Source organism: Mobula birostris, chromosome 8 (genome assembly GCF_030028105.1).
Source record: "Mobula birostris isolate sMobBir1 chromosome 8, sMobBir1.hap1, whole genome shotgun sequence".
Taxonomy (NCBI): Eukaryota; Metazoa; Chordata; class Chondrichthyes; order Myliobatiformes; family Myliobatidae; genus Mobula; species Mobula birostris.
In genome coordinates this window covers 108,627,819-108,648,048 of record NC_092377.1, presented here as the reverse complement: position 1 = coordinate 108,648,048, position 20,230 = coordinate 108,627,819, and the positions used below count along the sequence as shown (strand labels likewise).

At 41.8% G+C, this 20,230-nt stretch overlaps 1 protein-coding gene across 1 annotated transcript in view; it reads right to left on the bottom strand.

Annotated features, from left to right (window-relative positions):
• The window catches only part of tulp4a (TUB like protein 4a), a 175,956-nt gene that overhangs the window by 112,432 nt on the left and 43,294 nt on the right, over nucleotides 1-20,230 (bottom strand). Inside the window, exons 2-3 of the mRNA XM_072265924.1 lie at nucleotides 13,934-14,062; nucleotides 4,427-4,588 (exon numbers count right to left, since the gene is read on the bottom strand). Of these exons, the coding sequence (XP_072122025.1) occupies nucleotides 4,427-4,588; nucleotides 13,934-14,062 (291 nt within the window). The remainder of the gene's footprint in view (nucleotides 1-4,426; nucleotides 4,589-13,933; nucleotides 14,063-20,230) is intronic.

Sequence of the window (20,230 nt, the reverse complement as noted above, 5' to 3'; positions counted from 1 at the left end):
AGTGGACAATCAGCCCACGATATTTGATCAGGTTATGAGGTCAGCCATCACATTGGTAAGCGAATTATCCTTACGTCAGATTCCAAAATTATGACCATGAACCCAGAGTCCTGCAGATATACTGAAGATGGCGTGGATGTGCACGGTGTCTTTATGGCGGAAATGGTTCACTGGGAGACCTGTTTCAATTACTCGTGCATGTGATCAGGAAAGGCCAACTACCTAATTTGATGGGCAAAGATTGTTTTAAAAAGATGCCACTGTAACTGTCCTGCATCAACTATATTGGGGGTGGAGGGGGAACCCCACATTGAATTCTCTATTACCTGACAATGGTTTCATATCATACAACATTAAATGGCCGGGTGGAGCAAGCAGTGTAAAGGGTGAAACAGGGCCTTTGCAAACAACAAACACATGGTGACATTTTCTTCTCCATTACCAGGTTACCCCAATTGAATTTATAGGAGCATCGTTTGCTGAATTAATGTTCGACCATCCGGGAACGAAACAAAATAACAGGCAGAATAACTATTTAGGTAGAATTGGCTATGGTATATTGGATATATAAATTAAGGTGTAACAGTAGATCAGCTGCAATATACATTTCAGGAATATTTGATGAACTTCAATAAAGGTACATTTCTGCGAGGCAAAAACAATACTCTAATTCAGTATCCATGGCTAAGGATGGTATCAAATTGAAAAACACATACAATATGAATATTAACAGTAAACAATAGGGATACTGACTGAAATCCACAAAGAATGACAAAAAATATTAAAGGGGGAGAAGGTGGTGTCTGTTTTTGTATTTGCTTTCACACTCTATTAATATATAGCGACTAGCTAAAATCCCCAGCATCGAGGACACTTTCAAAAGGCCATGGCTCAAAAAGGTGGATACGTCATTAAGGAACCCATCACCCTGGACATGCCTTCTTCCCACTGCTATCATCACTGAGGTGATTTAGGAGCCGGAAGCCAGATCACGATTCCCCTGTAATCTACAATAACATTTACTATCAATAACACTTTGCAATTTCATGTCATCTGCAAACTTGCTGATCAAGCCTTGTGCATTTGCATCCTAATCATTTGTATAAATAATGAATAACAAGGTTTCTATAGCAACCCCTGCGGCACATCACTAGTCACCATACCCCATTCTGAGAAATAAGCTTCAATCAACACCTTTGGCTTCTTATCCAAGTCAAATTAGAACCCACCTAACAAATTTCCCTGGATTCTATTGGACATAACCCTTAGGGACCAGTCTGCCAGCTTGTTAAAGGTCTTGCTCAACTCCGAATAAATAACATCCACTGCACTACCCTCATCTACCCTTACTCTGACTTCAAAGAATTGTAAAAGATTCATCAAACACAACTTCTCATGCACAAAGCCAAGCTGACTCCTCCTACTCAGACTAACCAAATTCTGGTAGCCTCTGTGCGACAGAATTCCTGTTTCTCTGGTTCTGCTTCTTAACTTCTTGCCTACCTCTCTATGTTCATTCTGCAGGACTTCCTCCCTTGTCCTGCCCATGTCATCTGTACCAACATGTACAACAACCTCTAGTCACCCTCCTCCTTGAGAATGTCTGCATCTGCTCAGAGACATCGTTGACCCTTTGTATTCAGGAGGCAACTCATCACCCTAGTGTCACTTTTGCAGCCACAGAATCTTCTGTCTGCCCCCTAGTGATCAAATCTGCAATCACTATCACTATCTTCCCGCTGAGCCTCAGCACCAGAGATTTGATCAATGTTGCTAGCCCCAGAAACAGTAACTAAAGAGATACAGTTCTCATTGAGGGCTACGGCCACTCTGTAAGATGTATTTTGCACTGTCTGCCTACTCTCTGTACTTTTCTCACATCTATCTTCAATTTGTACCTTAGGTGTGATCACCTCAGTAAAAGTCTCATTTGGATGTTGCTAGCATCCAAGTTGATCCTGAATACATCCAACTTCAGCCCCAGTTCCATGACCCAATCTGTCAGGAGCAGCAATTGGGTGTACTTCCCACAGATGACCATGAGGTAACCTGACTTGACATACCTCACAGCGGGAGTATTACAATGCCCTAAATGCCATCCTATCTACACTGAATCAAATGCTAAGGATGAATAAGAAATTTAAGAATCTTACAAAGCCTCATCTCTCCACTCTTAAACTGGCTCACTGCCACAATGGCCATTCCACTTAATCTGACCTTTAATTGATTAAAGTACACGAGTCTACTCCAATCAGTAAGACTTGCCATTTTACAGCGTTCCTGCTCTCACTTTCAGCTCCTGTAAAAATGAAACTAACAAGAAATGAGACTTTTACAAGTGCCCACCAGAGAATAGGACTGGGGAACTGATAATGGAAAAGATAAGAGATTCTAATAATTGTTATAATAATTATACTTCACTGTAAAAGACACTAAAGATACCCCAATCAATGAGCTACCGGGGGGGGGGGACTCATCTCAAAAGTGAGGGGGAGAAAAAGCAGCAGCCAAACTCAACCCATTGGCCCATATCCCAAGGCCTTAAAGGATACAACTATGGGATTGTGGTTGTGTTGGTTACAATCTACCAAATTTCTTTGGATTCCCGGGAGAGGTCCAAGAAGATTGGTGAAAACTGCAGATGTAGTGTCACTATTCAAAAGGGAGGGAGGGGAACACAAGATAACTACTGGCCAATTTGGCTAACATTTATCAATGGGAAAATGCTGGAATCCATTAATCGGTTTTATGAAACAAAAATCATCTTTGACCAATTTCAATGGTTTTGAGGATGTAGAGCTACTATTGAGGGGGATGATCTTTCTGGGGCTAGCAACAGTGATCAGGTCCTGGCACTGTGAGGTTCAAACAGAAGACAATCAGACAGGACAATAGTGATGGCAGGTTTGATCACGAGGGGGACGGACAGGAGATTCTGTTGTCGCAGAGGAGACACCTGGATAGTATGTTGCCTCCCAGGTGCAAGTGTCAAAGATGTCTCTAAGCAGGTGCAGAGCATTTGGGGGGGCGAGGAGTACAACTAGCCAGAATTTATTGTACAGGTTGGTACAGATGACATAGGTAGAACAAGGAGGTCCTACATAATAAGTATAGGGAGCTTAGTGAAGTAAATTTAAGGAGAAGCAGTACACTTATATGGATACCCAGAAGGCAGTTGGTAAGGTGTCACAGAAAAGGTACATGCACAAGATAAGAACTCAGTGTGTCAGGGGTAATATATTAGTATGGGAAGGGATTCGGCTAACTTACGGAAAACAGAGAATCAAGACAAATGGGTAAAATTCAAGCACAAGACCATGTGCACTGCATGGCAGCTTTATGATTTTCAAAGCATCCTGCTTTAATGCCATAAGCCCTGATAGAAATTCTTCCTCTTTCTTCTGAAATTATGTCTCATAGATACTCCCACTAGGGGAAGTATCTCATTAGTATTCATTGTCAATCCTTCTCAGGATCTTATAAATAGAGCTGAAGATACAAAACATGGAATTTGACAGATATTTGAATAAATGAGTAAAGGGGTAGGGGGAGAAAGTGGGATAGTGGTTTTGAGGCCGAGATTGAAGCATACTCAAAGGGCTGAATGACCTATTCATTCTGTTTTCTAAAGTTCTTACATGGTCAATGGTTGCATTTGGACTAAAGGATGGCAAGCAATGACAGGACTATTTGTGTTAAATAGAATGACAGATTTTAGAGTAGAGAAAGGAAAAAAAATTCAAAATGTGCTGATGATCACAGACTTAGGAGTGCAACAATGAGATAATACTTGTCGTAACACAAGTCATCATGCAGAGACAAGCAGACAATACTCAAAGTGGACAACAAAGCTACGTGATCTTGGGTTTCATAAATAGATATCAAATTCAAAAGCAGCAAGTTATGCCAAACCTTCAAAATATTCAGATTAAATGACAAGGTCATCATATCAAGTTCTGCACCTCATACGTTAAAAGGACTTAAACCTCTAAGGTGATGCAGAGTAGAATTACCAGAATAATTCCAGAGATGAGGGATTTTAGTTACAGTTAGGTTGGAGAGTGGGGCAATTCTCCTTGAAGCAAAGGAGGTAGAGGGCAGACTTGTTCACGATAGGTTTAGCAAGATACTCTAAGAAAGATGTTCCCATTAATAGAGTTGTCATGACCTGGAACTTGCTGCTTTTGAATGATTGCAGTGACTACTGATTTCAAGAAAAAATATACTGGTAATTGAGGGAAATAAACTTCCAGGACAACAGGGGAAGAGAACTGTCTGGGTGGCACTTCACCAAACATACATGGACTTAGTGGGCCATATGTTGCTGTCTGTACTGCAATGGGAATGACCTGCAGGGAAACAAATTGTCGAGAGTACTGCTGGTGAAACATTATAATTTTTAGATATCAAAATTCAGTAATAATACCTGTTGGTCATCTGGTGTCCATATTCCACAGGTAATCTGGCTATCCAAATTAATCTCAGAAGACCAATGTCGCTGTCCACTGACAGATCCAACCAGGACAAAGCCATCTCGGTATGAAATGAGTGCCTGAGTACCATCATGACTCCAGGTAAAATCACTCACCTGGAAAGCAGAATTGGAGAAAATATATCAATTACCATACTGGACATCTTTTAAAAATTCATTTTTTATGATTTGGCTTTTCTAGGCAGAAATGTCAACTGTTTCTCCTCAGTAGACCTGACCCGTTGACTATCTCGAGCACATTGTTTTTAACTCAATATTTCTAGTTCTTGACTTTTTATTGTTGGACATGAATGCAGTATTTATGTTTTCTACTGCAAATCTCTTACTCAAATCAGTACCTTGGTATTACATTTGCAATATGACTTGTGATTTTATCTTCCATTTACCTAATAGGAGTGGCTGATTTAGAAAGCCGGTCGTGAGCAGCGAGCTAAACAGACCTTCCAGGTCGGAGGAGGTGCGGTAGGTGAAGCTAATTACTCAAATTATCAGCTTATATAAGCAAGGCTCATTCTAGGGGAGCAGCCTGTCGGAGAGTGGCCTTGCCGAGGGAAGTGTCTTGTGAGAAAAGTGCGAGTCTTTGGCTCAGGAGTCTTCGGCGAGGAGGCTGAGAGAGGAGACTATGCTACAGTTGGAGAGGGTGAGAAGTGGTGAGGAAATGACCGCTAGGCTGATTCAGTGTGCTGCGTGCATGATGTGAGAGGTCAGGGACACTGATAGTGCCTCTGGATCCTACAGGTGCGGAAAATGTGTCCAGATTCAGCTTCTGAAGGACCGTGTTGCAGCACTGGAGAGGCAATTGGATGACATTAGGTTCATCCGGGAGAACGAGAGTTTTCTGGACAGGACCTACAGTGAGGTTGTTACACCCAGGATACAGGAAGAGAGAAGGACGACGACGATGAGCAAGGAAAGGATGCTTGAAGTACAGGAGACGCTGGGAGATGTGCCTCTCGTAAACAGGTTCTCCCCCTTGGAAGCTATCGGGACAGAAGACAGTGCCAGTCTGAGAGGCAGACGGGTCTGCGAGTCAACAGTTGGCGCTGAGGCAAAGCCGAGGAGACAGACGTCAGGCGGAGCCGTGGTAGTAGGGGACTCCATAGTGAGAGGTACAGAAGGGGGTTTCTGTGGCAACAGGCGAGATTTAAGGATGGTGTGTTGCCTCCCTGGTGCCGGGATCCAGGATGTCATGGACCAAGTGCAGGGAATCCTCAAGAGTGAAGGTGAACATCCGGAAGTGGTGGTGCATGTCGGCACAAATGACGTGGGGAAGAAGAGGAAAGACATTCTACAGCGTGACTTCAGAGAACTCGGAAGAAGGCTGAAAAGCAGGACTTCCAGGGTGGTTATCTCCGGTTTGCTTCCAGTTCCCCGTGCTGGAGTGGTCAAGAACAGGGAGATAATGGATCTGAACATGTGGCTGAGGAACTGGTGTAGGAAGCAAGGATTTATATTCTTGGACCACTGGGGTACGTTTCGGGGTAAGGATGAACTGTACAAAAGGGACGGGTTGCACCTTAGTAAGCGGGGCACCAGCATTCTGGCAGGCAGGTTTGCCTCTGCAACACGGGTTTGTTTAAACTAAGTAGTGGGGGGAGGGGACGAACTGGAAACATAAGGATGGAGATAAAGGAAAAGTGAGAATAAGAAAAGTTAAGAAAGACAGCAGAATCAACAGAGCAAAAAGCTCAAGAAGGGATCGTACAGTATGGCCAAGTGATATAGGAATTGATATGGGAGGTGAGGGGAGTAATGAATTAAAAGTATTGTATATGAATGCACAGAGTATAAGAAATAAAGTGGATGGGCTTGAGGCACAGTTGGAAATTGGTAAGTATGATGTTGTGGGAATAACGGAGACATGGCTTCAAGTGGACAGGGCCTGGGAAATGAATATTCAAGGGTATACGTCCTATCGAAAGGACAGACTGATGGGCAGAGGGGGTGAGGTGGCTCTGTTGGTGAGGAATGACATTCAGTCCCTTGCGAGGGGGGGACATAGAATCAGGAGACGTAGAGTCAGTATGGATAGAACTGAGAAATTCTAAGGGTAGAAAGACTCTAATGGGAGTTATCTACAGGCCCCCAAACAGTAGTCTGGATGTAGGGTGTAAGTTGAATCAAGAGCTAAAATTGGCATGCTGCAAAGGTAATGCTACAGTTGTTACGGGGGACTTCAACATGCAGGTAGATTGGAGGAATCAGGTTGGTACTGGACCCCAAGAAAGGGAGTTTGTGGAGTCCCTCCGAGATGGATTCTTAGAACAGCTTGTACTGGAGCCTACCAGAGAGAACGCAATTCTAGATCTAGTGTTGGGCAATGAACCGGATTTGACCAGGGACCTTGAGGTAAAGGAGCCATTAGGAGGTAGTGACCATAATATGATAAGTTTTAATCTACAATTTGAAAGGGAGAAGGGAAACTCAGAAGTGTCAGTATTACAGTTGAACAAAGGGAACTATGGTGCTATGAGGGAGGAGCTGGCCAAAGTTCAATGGAACAATACCCTAGCAGGGATGACAGTGGAACAGCAATGGCAAGTGTTTCTGGGAATAATACAGAAGGTGCAGGATCGGTTTGTTCCAAAGAGGAAGAAAGATCCTAAGGGGAGTAAGGGGAGGCCGTGGCTGACAAGGGAAGTAATGGTCAGTATAAAAATAAAAGAGAAGTAGTATAACACAGCAAAGACGAGTGGGAAGCCGGAGGATTGGGAAACTTTTAAAGAGCAACAGAAGGTAACTAAAAAGGTGATACGTGGGGAAAAAAAATGAGGTACGAAGGTAAACTAGCCAAGAATATAAAGAAGGATAGTGAAAGCTTCTTTAGGTATGTGAAAAGGAAAAAAATAGTTAAGACCAAAATTGGGCCCTTGAAGACGGAAGCGGGTGAATTTATTACGGGGAACAAGGAAATGGCAGTCGAGTTGAACAGGTACTTTGGATCTGTCTTCGCTAGGGAAGACACAAACAATCTCCCAGATGTAGTAGTGGCCAAAGGGCCTAGGGTAACGGATGAATTGAAGGAAATTTATATTAGGCAGGAAATGGCGTTGGATAGGCTGTTGGGTCTGAAGGCTGATAAGTCCCCCAGACCTGATGGTCTGCATCCCAGGGTACTGAAGGAGGTGGCTTTAGAAATCGTGGACGCATTGGTAATCATTTTCCAATGTTCTATAGATTCAGGATCAGTTCCTGTGGATTGGAGGGTGGCTAATGTTGTCCCTCTCTTCAAGAAGGGAGGAAGAGAGAAAACAGGGAATTATAGACCAGTTAGTCTGACATCGGTGGTGGGAAACATGCTGGAGTCAATTATAAAAGATGAAATTACGACACACCTGGTTAGTAGTAACAGGATTGGTCCGAGTCAGCATGGATTTATGAAAGGGAAATCGTGCTTGACTAATCTTCTGGAATTTTTTGAGGATGTAACTATGAAAATGGACAAGGGAGAGCCAGTGGATGTAGTATACCTGGACTTTCAGAAAGCCTTTAATAAAGTCCCACATAGGAGATTAGTGGGCAAAATTAGGGCACATGGTATTGGGGGCAGAGTACTGACATGGATTGAAAATTGGCTGGCTGACAGAAAACAAACAGTAGTGATTAACGGGTCCCTTTCGGAATGGCAGGCAGTGACCAGTGGGGTACCGCAGGGTTCAGTGCTGGGACCGCAGCTGTTTACAATATATATTAATGATTTAGATGAGGGAATTAAAAGTAACATTAGCAAGTTTGCCAATGACACAAAGCTGGGTGGCAGTGTGAAGTGTGAGGAGGATGTTATGAGAATGCAGGGTGACTTGGACAGGCTGGGTGAGTGGGCAGATGCATGGCAGATACAGTTTAAAGTGGATAAATGTGAGGTTATCACTTTGGTGGTAAGAACAGGAAGGCAGATTATTATCTAAATAGAGTCAAGTTAGGAAAAGGGTAAGCACAACGAGATCTAGGTGTTCTTGTACATCAGTCACTGAAAGCAAGCATGCAAGTACAACAGGCAGTGAAGAAAGCTAATGGCATGCTGGCCTTCATAACAAAGGGAATTGAGTATAAGAGCAAAGAGGTCCTTCTGCAGCTGTACAGGGCCCTGGTGAGACCACACCTGGAGTACTGTGTGCAGTTTTGGTCTCCAAATTTGAGGAAGGACATTCTTGCTATTGAGGGAGTACAGTGTAGGTTCACAAGGTTAATTCCCGGGATGGTGGGACTGTCATATGTTGAAAGATTGGAGCGACTGGGCTTGTATACTCTGGAATTTAGAAGGCTGAGAGGGGATCTTATTGAAACACATAAGATTATTAAGGGATTGGACACACTGGAGGCAGGAAGCATGTTCCTGCTGATGGGTGAGTCCAGAACCAGAGGCCACAGTTTAAGAATTAGGGGTAGGCCATTTAGAACAGAGTTGAGGAAAAACTTTTTCACCCAGAGAATGGTGGGTATATGGAATGCTCTGCCCCAGAAGGCTGTGGAGGCCAAGTCTCTGGATGCTTTCAAAAAAGAGATGGATAGAGCTCTTAAAGACAGCGCAATCAAAGGTTATGGGGATAAGGTAGGAACTGGATACTGATTGTGGATAATCAGCCATGATCACAGTGAATGGCAGTGCTGGCTCGAAGGGCTGAATGGCCTACTCCTGCACCTATTGTCTAGACCGTGGAGCAGGAATTCATGGTATACCAAATGTTTTTTCTGAACCAACACACAAGAAGTCAACTTTGAATGATAAATATTCAGAGTCCATAAGTAAGTGGAATTGTTCCGATGGGCTGGAAAGGTTGATAATGTAACTCCCTTGTTTAATAAAGCCATGCAAAAAGAAGTAGAAAATTATAGAATGGTTAGTTTGATTTCAGTTGTGGAAAAATGTAAGAGCCCATTATTAAGGATGCAGTGGAAGAGCTGTTGGAAAATAGCAACAGGATCTGTCGAAAACAAAACAGGGTACATATACTGGAACCTGCAACAATTTTGCCTCCGCAAATGTTACTTGAGCCACTGAGTTCTTTCAGCATTCTATTTTTTTTTGTTACAGGATTAGCCAAAGTTCACATAGATTTATGAAAAGGAGATCATGCTTGACAAATTTACCACAATTTGAGGATACAACTAGCAGAATTGACGAGGGGAAAAGGCAGCAGTGATTTTGGACTTCCCAAAAGCTTTTCACAAGGCCCCAACACAGTGGCAGTCCTTTTCCAAGTGAGATATCAATAGTTGTGCTTGGACTGCAGTTATTCATTATAAACACTGATTTTACATTTAATATCAAAATGTAATATGTCACAGTCTTTGGACAACACAAAGATGGTGGGAGCATGTGCTGTGGACGCAGAGAGGTTCTACAGTGATTTGAACAGGCAAAAGGAGTGCACAGGTTGAGTTTGGGGATAAACTTGTGTAATGCCCTGGTTCACATCTTTACTGTTATGCTATTTCAATTAGCAGTTCTATAAGACCAGTCTGTTCTGCTTTCAACCTGTTTGGGTTATTACTGAAGATAAGGGATGATGAGGAATGTGTGCCATCCAATTAAGATAGTGGAACTGGGGGAAGGTTTTCTTGCTGAGGGACACCAAGGTTGGCCTTGGGTTTTTTGTTTGAGGGGAGATAAAGAGAGAAGGTACTGGGGACAACTGGTCGTAGAATACGATCTGGTGGGAGAGACTGCGAGCGACGTTTGGAAGGCGGTGTGTGCTTGCATGCAGACCAGGGGCCCAGCTTGTGAGTGACAGAGAAGTTCAAGATAAGCTCCAACTTGTGCACCTTTAACTGTTTAATTATAGTGGGCCCATTTTGTTTTTCTTTCTTTACTTTACTAACCCTTTAGTTAAGTAAGATCATAAACATAATTCCTTTCGTCCTATGCAGTGTGCTGTATGTTATTTCTTGGCACTGAGTTGTAAAAGGGAATCAAATTACAGAGCATCCACACCAACCGGGGGTTGGGGTGGGAAAGCCATCTCAATCTCACGGGTTTGGCAGGACCAGAGTGTGTCGTCCCTAGAGTTAAGCAGCCCAGGAAACCAGTGGACTTTCACTTGGTAACTACAAGATTAACAACTTTGGTGGCAAAAACAGGAAGGAATATTATCTGAATGATGAGACCATTAGGACAGACCATAAGACTCAGGAGCAGAATTAGAACATTCTGCCCATCGAGTCTCCTCTGCCATTCCATCATTGCTGATTTATTATCCCTTTCAACCACATTCTCTGGCCTTCTCCCTATAACCTTTGACACCCTTACTAATAAAGAACATATCAACCTCTGCTTTAAATATACCCAATGATTTGGCCTCTGCAGCTATCTATGGCAATGAATTCCACAGATTCACCACCCTCCAGCAAAAGGAATCCCTCATCTGTTTTAAAGGGATGTCCTTCTATTCTGAGGCTGTGCCTTCTGGTTCTAAACTCGTCCACTATAGAAAACATCCTCTCCACATCCACTGTATCTAGGCCTTTCAATATACAATAGGTTTCAATGAGATCCTCCCTCATTCTTCTAAACTCCAGCGTGTACAGGCTTGAAACTATGCATGTAGAATGAGAGAAAGATTTGCATCATTTGTCACATGTACATCAAAACGCACAATGAAATGCATTGTTTGTGTCAACGACCAACACAGTCCAAGGATGAGTTAGAATCAGCCCCCAAGTGTTGCCATGCTACTTGCCCACAATTCATTAACCCGTACATCTTTGGAATGTGGACAGAAACCAGAGCACCTGGAGGAAATGGGGAGAATATATAAACTCCTTACAGACAGCAGCAGGAATTGAACTCCACTAGTAGTGTAAAGCATTGCAGTAACCGTTAGCTATTGTGCTGCCCATGTAGGTGCTTAAGGAAGCCTAAATATATTCAAGGCTTAGATTTTTTTCCTCTGAGAGCCAAAAGGATTACAGGATACAGGCAAAAATCTAGACAACACACAAAGCACTGGAGGTACTCAGAAGGTCAGGCAGCATCTATGGAGGGAAGTGGACTTTTAATGTTTTGGGTCGAGATCCTTCACCTGGACTGTAAGATAGAGAGGAGATAGTCACGATTTAAAAGGTGGAGGGAAGGAGGCAAGATAAGAGCTGACCGGCAATAGATGGATCCAGGCTGAGGGAGGGGTGAATTTGGATGATCAGCCTATTCCTTTTCTCTAAGTTTCTATAAAAATACATTTGAAAAGAGACATCGCATTACATGCCTTTTGAAAATCTACATACATATCTAATGGACAACTTGAATCAATTTATGAAAAGTAATCCTCCAATGACTTATCTGAGGGGTCTCAAAGTTGGTCTGTCTTTAACCATGCTGACTGCCCACAAGACCACAAGATATAGGAGCAGAATTAGGTCATTTGGCCCATCAAGTCTGCTCCACCACTTCATCATGGCTCATCCATTTTGCCTCTCAGCCCCAATCTCCTTCATTTCCCCCGTATCCCTTCATGCCCTGACCAATCAAGAATCTATCAACCTCTGCCTTAAATATTCATAAAGACTTGGCTTCCACAGCTGCCTATGGCAAAGAATTCCACAGATTCACGACTCTCCAGCTAAAGAAATTCCTCATCTCTTTTCTGAGGCTGTGTCCTCTGGTCTTAGACTGTCAAACCATAGGAAACATCCTCTCCACATCCACTCTATCGAGGCCTTTTACCACTCAATAAGTTTCAATGATGTCACCCCTCATTTTTCTGAATTCCAGTGAATATAGGTCCAGAGCCATCAAACACTCTTCATATGATAAGCCATTCAAACCTAGAATCATCTGTGAACCTTTGAACCCTCTCTAATTTCAGTACAACCTATCTCAGATTAAGGGGCCCAAAACTACTCCCAATACGCCAAGTGAGACCTCACCAATGCTTTATAAAGTCTCAACATTGCATCTTTGCTTTTACATTCTGGTCCTCTTGAAATGAATGCTAACATCGCATTTGCATGTTAGTACCCCATAGCGATTTATGCTTCTCCACTGAGAATTCATTTTGTTTTTCAGAAATGGTGTCTAGGTGTTTTCTCTTCAGAACTAAAATGACCAGCATAGTATAAATCAGATTTCTCCCTCTCTCTCAATTATTCCGAATTGCAAAGAACAATTTGAAATCGTTGTGTGCTCTGGATCACTGAGAAGCACTGGACAATTTTGATCGGGTCACTGATTGCCAAGGACCATTTCAAATATTTGTCATATTTACCTTCCAATGTAGCTATTGATAAATGGAATAAAATTAACTGGCGGTCTCCATCATTAAATTCAGCAGAATGTCCACATTTACTGCTATTCTGACCGTCACCCTCTACTTTAATCACCCTGACTGCACCCATCATATCTACACAGTGGCTGCTTTATTAGATACCTCATGTATTTAATGTTCGTGATTTTCTGCTGCCGTAGCACATCCACTTCAAGGTTCAACCTGCTGTGCATTCAGAGACTCTCTTCTACACACCAATGTAGTTAGTTGTGTTACTGTACCCTTCTACCAGTCTGGTAGAATGTGCATTTCAGAGACAATGTTTCTGCTAACTACTAATGAATGAATTTTTTTTCCAGTAATAGTGCTACCCAAATCTGTCTTAACGCTTTTATTATCGGAGATCCTTGTATATAAACTGTAGTTCTGACTCAACTGTAACAGTTCACATTGGTGCTCTCTCAAATTAAACACATATTCAATGCTTAGAAGTGATCCAGTTAAAACAAGTTTCCCAGGATAGATAAACTACAAAGAACATTATTTAGATAAGGAGAACACTGAAGCAATAATTGAGTTGATGATTGAACTGTGCATCAATAGAAGCTGCTTCCCTCTTAGCCCAGGGATGGAGAAGAAATATTCCTTCGATTTATTTGGGAAATAGGAAGCAAATATATGACGTGAAATATGGTATGTTTGAGAGAAATATGCAACCTTGGACCTATGATTTCCAAGGCTTTCAATCATACCAGTTTTCTTTACATCTTGACGTGGTCTAGTTTAGTATAAAGATAGTAAATCTGCCACAATCAGGCAATAACAATGATTATTGTAGTTTCTTGTATTTGCTAGGATGGTAAAAAGTGAAGGGGACAGAAAGCCCATTTTAATCTATTAATTCTGATGCTCCTGTTTATAAAATTAACAAAAATGCAGAAGAACAGTCTTGTAGAAGAAATAAAGCATAAACAGGCCTTGGATTGTGGCAACAGATGCTAATTCTAAACGTATTCATCTCTAAACCACTTGAGAAAATCCTAAATTGATGGATTAACACCATTATCAAAAAGAACTTGATGAAGAGATAATACATTTATAGATTACTATGAAACTTCAAAACCACAAAATTATCTCACAGCATTTTAAACTTTTGAGCAAAGTTTTAGGAGTTTTGATTTGAAACAGATTTAAATAAAATGGATGTTTTCAACTATTTCATTCTAGTGATAGTTACCTGTGCTCCACGGTCATTGACCAGTTCAACTGACCACCTGCCTTCATACTGAATCCAGACAAAAATTCCTCCGTCAGCATCACAAGTTGCAAGTTTCTGAAATGGTTCATTCCAACGCACAAGCACCACCTGAAAACAATCAGCAACAATTAAGTCCATGATTTACATGAAGGGGGAACAATGTTTGCTTGAAATACAGGATTAAAATCAGAAAAGATCAAGGGAAGAACCCAAAGTCAATGATTAAAAGCCTGAAATACTACTGCATGACATTTAATACTTAGTACAGTAAAACTAGAATAAAATCAGAAAATGTTGGAAGTACTTAGTAAGCTCAGTGGCCATCTCTGTAGAGAGAAACAATTAACATTTCAGATCGATGGCCTCCTTCTATATTATAAATAGTCTACCTTTCCATGACAATCCACTGCTTGTTTAGAGAAGGTGGTGAAATTTCAGATTAGAAACTCTTTACATATTAAGCAGCCTGTGAATCATTCAATTTCTCAGAAAACCCAGCTTTTAATGCATTTCTTAAAGAAATCTTGCTTCAGAACACTACTCACTAAATACCCACCTCAAAAATACAAGAATAAAAGGTCACCAAATATTACTCAGGCATTTAAACATATATAATTTTGAGCAAATACAGATTAAACAATGGGTTCAAACTCAACGCATCAAACCACTTTACATGGAAGTTACAAAAGTAAACAAGACTAAGGAGCTATCAGGTCAAAAGACATGCTGGAAGTGAAGTTTTAAAGAGTTGAACTAGTGATCTCATTGGGTGAATTGCCCCTTTCCTAGTTACTCTATAAATTACTTCCCTTAAGTGATTACTCAGCTCCATTCCGAAAGCCTTGATTTACAGTCCACACCATCTTTGTGGTCTGCAGGTTCCAGATCATGCCACTCGCCGCATAAAATTTTTCTCCACATCTCTACCCTCCCCAATTGCTTTTCATCTTCCTTTAAAATATGTGCTATCTGCTTACAACAATGGTTCCTATTTGCCCAAATTAAACCAGTCATGTTTGCCACAAACTATGCTGCAATCTTCCAAGCAAACCTATTCAGCTTCTACATTCTCAACTTTTGGCTAAAATGCCATATCCTTGCAAATATTCTAGTCAATCTCCTTCTGTACACTCACTCTCTCCTTCTGATCTTCATATCCTTCCTAAAGTGTGATAGCTGGAACTGGATAACAGATGCAATATTCATAGAGTCAGAGTACAGAAAAAGGACCTATGGCCCAAATGGTTAGTGACCAGTTAAGATGCCCTATCTACCCCAAGTCTCATTTGCCAGCATTTGGCTCAAAACCTTCCAAACCTTTTCAATCTATCTACTTGGGGTTGTGATCCAACAAGTAACTCAAACCCTCAACATAACCACCTACTCTTTGTATTCTTCATGAAGCTCATGATGCCAAATGCTTTGTTAATTATCCTCTCAACCAGTTATGCCACATTACATGTCTTCTGTATATACACACTACTTACAACTGCTTTAATTTGTAGCAACAAACAACCTGTTGGAAGAACTCAGTGGATCATAAGACAATCCTTCTCCAGCAGTCTTGTGTTTCCCTTGTTTTACTTTGTAGATGTTCTGTCAAAAATGTATGACTTCACATTCTTCACCTGGCATTTATTTGCCTATTCTGCCGCCCTGTGTCTATTATTACATTTCACATCCAAATTTTGAATTAGAGAGAAGTTAAGAGTCGATCACAAAAGTGGATCTGGAGCACAACGAACCAAGTGGTTCTTTAAAGACAATACTGCATCTTCATCCTTAATATTATCAACAATTTTTTTTAAATTTTAGACTTGAGTTCAAATTCCCTATTGTCATGGTGGGATCAATGCTTACAACTTCAGATCAACTGTTCAAGACCCAGATATTAGCTCAGTAACTTAACTACTACTCCACTAGATCCAAGGAGGAGGAAGATTTGAGTGATGAATTCCCATTGTTAGGACATCTGTAGTTGAAGATACTGCCATGAATAGTTGTGTGAATATTAATAGAAGTGGAGGAAAATAAACATTTCAAAGGTTGCTAAACTGGAGGAATATCAAGGCTATAAAATGAGGAGAAACGAGATGAGTTGTTTTTTTTAAAAAAGACAACTGATGAAATTGAGATAGCCACCCTAAACTTGTCCAACAGATAAAGACACATAGGACTTGAGGCAAGCTGGCTAACTGGATCCAAAATTGGCTTGGAGAAAGGAGCAAAGGCATTTTTTTCTGATTAGAGGACTGCAACTAGTGATGTACCACAGGTTTGCTGTATGTGACATATATCAGACATTCATATGAGAATGGAGGTTTGCAATTGGCATGATGGTGCTGTTATGAATAGCAGGAAAGGTTGTCTTAAGGTAACAGCAGGATACACATCAGTTGGAATGTAGAGTTGATTGTTGGCAGATGGAATTTAATCCCGACAAGTGCAAGGAAATTATTTTCAAAAGTCAAATAGGGATAGAGTATATACAGTAAACAGAAGGACCTAAGGAATATTGATAAACAAAACATCAAGAGGTCCAGGGTCCATGGCTCCCTAGAAGTAACAACGCAGGTGGATGAATTGATGAAAGTGTCAAATGGTACACTTGCCTTCAATAGGTCAAGGAACAGAATATAAGAGTTCAAAAATTATGCTCCGACTTTATAAAATGCTGGTCAGGTTCATTTGGGGTACATAGAACATTGAACAGTACAGCACAGGAACAGGCCATTTGGCCCACAATGTTGTGCCAAATGAGCTAAACAGCAAATCAAAAACAACCAAACACTAATTCCTCCTACCTACACAATGTCGTATCCCTCCATCTTCCTTACATTCATGTGCCTATCCAAATGCCTCTTAAAAGTCACTAATGTACTTGCCTCCACCACCACACCAGGCAGGGCATTCCAGGCATCCGAGTAAAATATTTACCCCTCACATCGCTCTTGAACCTACCCCCCTCTCACCCTCAATGCATGTCCTCTGGTATTAAGCATTTAAACCCTGAGAAACAGATACTCCCTGCCTACTCTACCTATGCCTCTCAATCTTAAAAACCACTATCAGATCTCCCCTTAGCCTCTAGCACTCCAGAAAAAAAAAACAAGCTTATGCAGCCTCTCACGATCACACATGCCCTCTAAACCGGGCAACATTTGGGTAAACCTCTTCTGGACCCTCTCGAAAGAGGATGCAGGGTGACTTGGATAGGTTGGGTGAGTGGGCAAATTCATGGCAGATGCAATTTAATATGGATAAATATGAAGTTATCCACTTTGGTGGCAAAAATAGGAAAACAGATTATTATCTGAATGGTGGCCGATTAGGAAAAGGGGAGGTGCAACGTGACCTGGGTGTCATTATACACCAGTCATTGAAAGTGGGCATGCAGGTACAGCAGGCGGTGAAAAAGGCGAATGGTATGCTGGCATTTATAGCGAGAGGATTTGAGTACAGGAGCAGGGAGGTACTACTGCAGTTGTACAAGGCCTTGGTGAGACCGCACCTGGAGTATTGTGTGCAGTTTTGGTCCCCTAATCTGAGGAAAGACATCCTTGCCATAGAGGGAGTACAGAGAAGGTTCACCAGATTGATTCCTGGGATGGCAGGACTTTCATATGAAGAAAGAATGGATGAACTGGGCTTGTACTCGTTGGAATTTAGAAGATTGAGGGGGGATCTGATTGAAACGTATAAGATCCTAAAGGGATTGGACAGGCTAGATGCAGGAAGATTGTTCCCAATGTTGGGGAAGTCCAGAACGAGGGGTCACAGTTTGAGGATAGAGGGGAAGCCTTTTAGGACTGAGATTAGGAAAAACTTCTTCACACAGAGTGTGGTGAATCTGTGGAATTCTCTGCCACAGGAAACAGTTGAGGCCAGTTCATTGGCTATATTTAAGAGAGAGTTAGATATGGCCCTTGTGGCTACAGGGGTCAGGGTATGGAGGGAAGGCTGGGGCGGTGTTCTGAGTTGGATGATCAGCCATGATCATAATAAATGGCGGTTCAGGCTCAAAGGGCCGAATGGCCTACTCCTGCACCTATTTTCTATGTTTCTATGTTTCTATGAAAGCCTCAACATCCTTTCTTCAGTGGAGTGACCAGAACTGAATGCAATACTCCAGATGTGGTCTAACCACTTCTATAAAGCTGCAACATAATTTCTTGACTTTTGAACTCAATGCCTGAACTAATAAAAGCAAATATTCCATAAGCCTTCTTAACTATCCTATTGACCTCTGCAGCCACTTTCAAGGAACTGTGAACTTGGATTCCAAAATCTCTCTGCTCAGCAACACTGTTAAGTACTTTGCCCTAACAGTGTACGTCTCCTTGCATTGCTCTACCAGGTACAGCACCTCACATTTATCTGGGTTAAACTCCATGTGCCGTTTCTCTGCCCATATCTGCAACTGATCTTCATCGTACTGTGCTCTTTGCCAGTCTTCTACGCTATCCACAACTTCACCTAACCCGTCTATCTACATTTTCATTCAGGTCATTTATACACATCACAAACAGCAGAGGTCCCAGCACAGATCCCTGCAGAAAACTACTAATTACAGACCTTTAGTTCCAATTAAGTCCCTTAAACCCCTACCCTCTTGCCTTCTATGCCTGATTCCAAGCTATCAATTTGCCGCGGACCCATGCATCTCAACTTCTGGATTAGCCTCCCATGACAGACTCTGTCAAATACCTTACTAAGATCCACGCAGACAACATCCACTGTCCTACCCTCATCAATCTCTTTCATCATCTTGTCAAAAAACTCAATTAAGTTGGTAAGACACTACCTAACCTGCACAAGTCATGCTGGCTCTCCCTAATTCTCAGATATCCTATCCCTAAAAACTTTCTCCAGCAATTTCCCTACAAATGACTTGACACTCACCATTCTATAGTCCCCAGGATGTTCCCTTGTTCTCTTCTTAAATAGAGGTACAACATGAGCCACTCGCTAGTCCTTCAGGACCTCAGGTGTGGCTAGAGAGGACACGAAGATACTGGTCAAGGTCCCAGCAATCTCGTCCCTTGCCTCCTTCGATAATCTGGGGTAAATCCCAGCAGGCTCTGGAGTTTTACCACCTTAATGCTCATTAGGATGTCCATTTTCTCCTCCTTGACCTCTTAAAAACCCTAATGTATTTATACACTCAGCACTGATCTCCTGGTCCTCCATATCTTTTTCCTTGGTAAATACTGAAGCAAAGTACTCATTAAGTACTTCACTCATTCTCACTGCATTCAAGCAAATGTCCTCCCCCCACTTTATCCTTGAGTGGTGCCACCCTCTCCCTAGCTATCCTCTTGCTCTTGAAGTATGTATAGAATACCCTAGGATTCACCTTAATCCTACTTACCAGGGACTTTTTGTGGCCCTCCTGGCTTTACTAAATCCCTTTAGTTCTTTTCTGGCTTCCTTATACTCATGTGCTTCATCTGACCCTAACTTCCAAAGTTTTACATATAATTCCTTTCTCTTCTTGACTAAATTCATCACCTCGCTGGAGATCCAAAGTTCTCTTATCTTTCCATGCCTGTCCTTCCACTTAACAGGAACATACCTTTCCTGTGGTCTGTGCAATTGATCTTTAAACACCCTCCACATGTTTGATGTGGACTTGCCAGAGAAAAGGTGTTCCCAATTAACTCTTTTTAGCTCCTGCTAATGCCCTCATAATTTGCCCTACTCCAATTTAAAATTCTCCCACAACAACCATACCTGTCCTCATCTATAGCTATCCTGAAAGTTAAGGAGTTGCGGTTACTGTTCCCTAACTGCTCACCCACTGAAAGGTCAGTCATCTGGCCAAGCTCATTACCCAACAACCAGTTCCAGTACAGCCCCTCTTCTCAATGGACTGTCCACATATTGATTTAAGAAACCTTCCTGGATATACTTAATTTCTACCCTATCTAAACCCCTTGCACTAGGAAGGTCCTAGTTTATATTAGGGAACTTGAGATCCCCCATAAGAAGTTTTGATCATATTATAGAAAAGATGTGAATGTATTAGAGATTGCATTGGAGACTCACCAAGATGTTGCCTGGTTTGGAGGACTTTAGTTATGGGGGAGAAATTGGATTAGTTGGGCTTATTTACTCTGGAGAAATGAAGCTGACAAGTGACCTGACTGATGTAAGATTATGAGGGCGACAGATGATGTAGATAATCAAAATGTCTTTCTTCCCACCACCCCCGAATAGGAGTATCAAAAACAAGACAGCACAGGTTTAAGATAGAGGCACTGGCTTTAAAGAGGA